Source organism: Crocodylus porosus, unplaced genomic scaffold (assembly GCF_001723895.1).
Source record: "Crocodylus porosus isolate Cpor-Errol unplaced genomic scaffold, CroPor_comp1, whole genome shotgun sequence".
Lineage (NCBI taxonomy): Eukaryota > Metazoa > Chordata > Crocodylia > Crocodylidae > Crocodylus > Crocodylus porosus.
Genome location: NW_017728915.1, coordinates 30,972,656 through 30,976,850, shown reverse-complemented (window position 1 = coordinate 30,976,850; position 4,195 = coordinate 30,972,656). Strand labels below are relative to the sequence as shown.

The 4,195-nt window shown below is 41.5% G+C and overlaps 1 protein-coding gene across 1 annotated transcript in view; it reads left to right on the top strand.

The window, feature by feature from the left end:
- ADAMTS18 (ADAM metallopeptidase with thrombospondin type 1 motif 18) overlaps window positions 1-3,516 on the top strand; it is a 161,972-nt gene extending 158,456 nt beyond the window's left edge. The window contains exon 20 of the mRNA XM_019535437.1: window positions 1,462-3,516. Within this exon, the coding sequence (XP_019390982.1) occupies window positions 1,462-1,577 (116 nt within the window). The 3' untranslated portion in view covers window positions 1,578-3,516. The remainder of the gene's footprint in view (window positions 1-1,461) is intronic.
- The last annotated feature ends 679 nt before the right edge of the window (window positions 3,517-4,195 follow it).

The following is a 4,195-nucleotide window of genomic DNA, read 5'->3' as shown; positions in this document are numbered from 1 at the left end:
GTGGGGAATTCTTCCCCTCCCCAACCCTAGAGCTGCTTGCCTTAGTCCCTGCGAGTCTCAGGGATAGCCGCAGGCAACCTCAGGGAGGAGAGGGAAATTCTCCTGCTCCTCCACAGCCAGTTTTGTCAGACCTGCTGCACTTCTGAGGCAAAACTTTTGCAGGGAAGTAGAATTCCCCTCACGCCTTGAGGCTGCCCGGGGCTACCCGGAGACTCCCAGGGGCTAAGGCAAGCACTTTTGGGGTTTGGGAGGGGAAAAATTTCCCTCAGCTCTCTGGAGGACCTTGGGATGAGATGGGGGAAGCCCCCCTAAGGCAGGGGCTCCCCAGTGCCCCCATGCTGGGCTGCATGGGCAGTCACCCAGCCCAAAGGACTTCTTCTCCCTACCTCCTGTGGCAGTGGCTGAAGCAATCGGCAGCTGGGAGAAAGGAGGGGAGGATTCCCCTTTGCTCCCCAGGGCTGCAAGGGCAGGGGAACCCAGACTGGGGGAAACCTTTTGAGGGGGAAGCTCCTCCAAGGTGGGCCAGCACCCGGACAGGGTGTCCTTAGTCCCCTGTGGGGGCTTAAGGGTGTCCTCAATCCCCTGTGTGTGGGCAGGGCATTGAGGGCATGTACTGAGGAGTCAACTGGGGACACTCAGCTGGGCTGGCAATGGTCAGCAGCCTGGGAGATGTGCTCTAGCGCCTCCTGCCTACTGGTGTGGTTCAGTGCAGGCCTGCCCCTGCCTTCCCCAATTAAAAACTGAATGTCAGTTCAGCTGGTTGTCAGTTCAACCTGTGCAGCTTAGAGGAAGTTGCCACAGTTGAATTGATTCTGCCTCGGGCTTTTTGGCTGTCTCTACTTGGCCCGCATGCACACAATCTTGATAACACATACAATCCATGTAAAGTATGGTAAGATATATACCGTTTATTTTGTGTACACAGACTTAGACATTTCTATAGAGGAGGAGAAGCACACACATGCACACAAACAGGGTATACGATCTTTGGTGCAGATCAAACACAGCATAATGATTATATTAACAAGCATTATAATATGCTTTACTCAGGGGTCTGTTTGTACAAGTAGCTGGTTTTACTACAGTAGTTATAATCTATAAAATTATATAGAGATTAGGGAAATTCTAGTCCCATTAAAATCAATAGTAGACCTTTGATTGACTTCAGTCAGGTCAATGGGCCTGTGGTTTCACCCTAAACCACTTTTAAAAAGTGCTGTGCTGTAAATTGTTTCCATAGCCGCTCAGAGATCTGAAGCACGTTACTTTAAAAGGTGAGCTGATAACTCAACAAGAAATTATAATATTGAAATGAAAGATGGCCTTGCACTCCTTTAACTCTAGCCATCCAGCAGGTATGCATTACCAGCAAATGTGTAAAAATCAATATGCTCCAGTACTGCCCCATTTGCACAAGTGCTGAAACATGATCTAAACATACTGCTTGGATTTTTCTTTCAGATGATCCCTCCTGTGTGGATTTCTTCACCTGGTGTCATCTGGTCCCCCAGCATGGTGTCTGCAACCACAAATTTTATGGCAAGCAATGCTGTAAATCATGCACAAAGAAGATCTGATAGCAATATCTTATTCCAGCCCTGCAATGACAGGATTCTTCCCTTCAATTTATGTTGGAATTAAATTTATTCTGTGGCAGGACATGGTGCCACGTAAACCACTGGTGGAAGAGACACATGCCATAGAGTAATATTTTCTAAGGGAATGTCTGAGGTACAGTAATAGTTGGACAAATAGTGAACAAGGCCTGGTTTTTTTGCTGACCTCACTAAAGTACAGGGTACTATGGATCACTTGAACACTAAGAAGCAAGGGACAATTCGTTCTTTAAGTGTATCATTTTGCACTGTCTTATAAGGAAAACACTAAGGCAAGCAAGGCTTATTGGGATAATTTAATGGAATGCAATCAAAAGAGATTGCCAATTCCACAAATAAGGTTACAGTGTGACAGTATATATACCACAGTGTTGACATAGTTTCCAGTCCTTATTTGTTATGATGATAAACTTTCCAAAGGAAGGAAGGTGTTTACTGCCATTCTCACAAGAGAGAAATTCAGATGACTGTTGCCTGGAGAATGCAGTGTCACAGGTGCTGTGACCCCAAGAAGTAAAAGAGTGCACTACGGAGATATATGGTGCTTTTCTATTACACTTGCTGCTGGAAAAGCGAGTTTTGCATCATGCTATTGTTTTTATTGTTTTGAAGAATTCACCTTCTGCTTCGTGTAGAAACTCAGAGGTGGTTACCTAGCAACTTGAAATGTATTCCTAGAAATATTCAGCTGTTAGAATATGTTGGACGTTTAGCATTGCTGTGTATTACAAATACAATAGCATTTTGTATTTCAACTAACTCATCCAAGGATTTGGTGAGCTTAATGGTTATAAAGTTCTCCATCTTCTAAGCTCATATGATATCTAGTGTTATGGTTTAAACTTGGTTATCAGTAATAAATACTCAAACTATGTTTTGCCAGAAGCTAAATTATTTGAATACTGATATGTTGAAGAATGTTTCGTTCTATCTCTGCAGATTTTGGTTCATCGGTTACCGAAAAGGAAACAGAAGCTTGGCCAATCTTTTACTTCATGCATACACGTTGCTGAAGAGTTATTTATTCGTACATGCACTATCATTAGCTGAAAAGTAGTAAGCTAACCAGAAAAAAAAATAAATCAATGATATAGCTATAGATTTTCATAACGATCAACATCCACTTATTTAGATCAGGGGCCCTAAAGCAAATCGCATGTATTTTATAACACCTGCAATGATATTTGCAATAGCCACCAGGCAGTAGAGACCGTGTATTGAATGATACAATTTAAAATGTTACTGCATTGGAAAAACACCCAATTTATTTGCCAAAACCATTCTAACTGAGACAGGGCTGTGTCCTACTGTAATTTTCTGGGGAGTGGCTATAAGGGACATATTTATCTAATTCCACCCATTCCCACAACTGCTTTTGATGAATGCATCTCAATCTTAGTGCTTGTTAAAATATCATTTCAAACTAGAATTAGCCAGCTCAGCACTAATGCCAGACAGTGGTCAGTTAAAATTAGCAGTTCCTTTTGCAACAATTTAAATGAAAAACATGTTTACTATGATACTTTAAGAAATGATTGGTAACATATCTCAATCTACTAGGCTCTGTCTGATATTGGACATCATATAATTATAACTTCTATTTTTTTCTAGGAAAACTGCAAGGGTTTTTTGTTGTTTTTTTATTATTGTGTCCTTTTATTATTTGATGTAAAATAATTAATTTATTAATGCATAGCTTCTCCTTTATATTTCATTGCTTACTTCCTTAAGTAAGTGACAACAATTCAGAAGAGAAAATGATAGTGCCACATAAAATATGGATTATAGTGTAAAAAAGCAAAAATATAAGTGTACTATTTAATTGTTTTATAAGTTTTTATAATAAAGTACTCTGTTTCATTATATTTTGAATTGTAAAATTCTTAAATAAAAATATGGAGGTTATAAGAAAATGCAGTGTATAGCGTATGCAGTTGATTAAAGTACTCCTGTACCCTAGGATGACATGCCATAAGGCCCTTCCCAGTAGTCCCAAACCTATGCTGCAGCTCTACCTAAGCCTGGAATGGTAGCAATAGTCATCCCCGCAAAAAAAATGTTTGGAGGGATGGGGGAGAGGTGATACCTTAGGTAGGTGGGTCTTCTCTGCATCCATTTACACAAGCAGAACTGTGTGTGTGGGAGAGAGAGAGACCATTGCACTCCAGTCATCTTCTCAAGTTTCCTTTTCCAGATTTGAGGGTTAGATGTGCTTTGTGTATGCATGCATGTATATGTGTGGGGAGCACGGGGGCATATTGGCCATAGAAAGAGGAAATACTGACACTGTAATGCGACTCTTGAAACCAGGACCTTAGGTATACATGTCCAGAGCACCTATGATTTAACGTAGACCAGATGCCAGACAGAGCTGACAGAAATTCTTAACATCAAGGAACAAATCTTGTAAACCCTGAAGTGCCCTTGCATGCTTGTGCCTATGAGAGTTCCTCAAAGAGACGTGGGCTGGGGGGTCAAGCTATACCACAGGAACATTAAGGTAGAGGATTCATCTAATTAGCACACCACAGAGTATCAGGAGAATGGTTCAATTTCTTCTCCCTGCACTTGTATCCAGG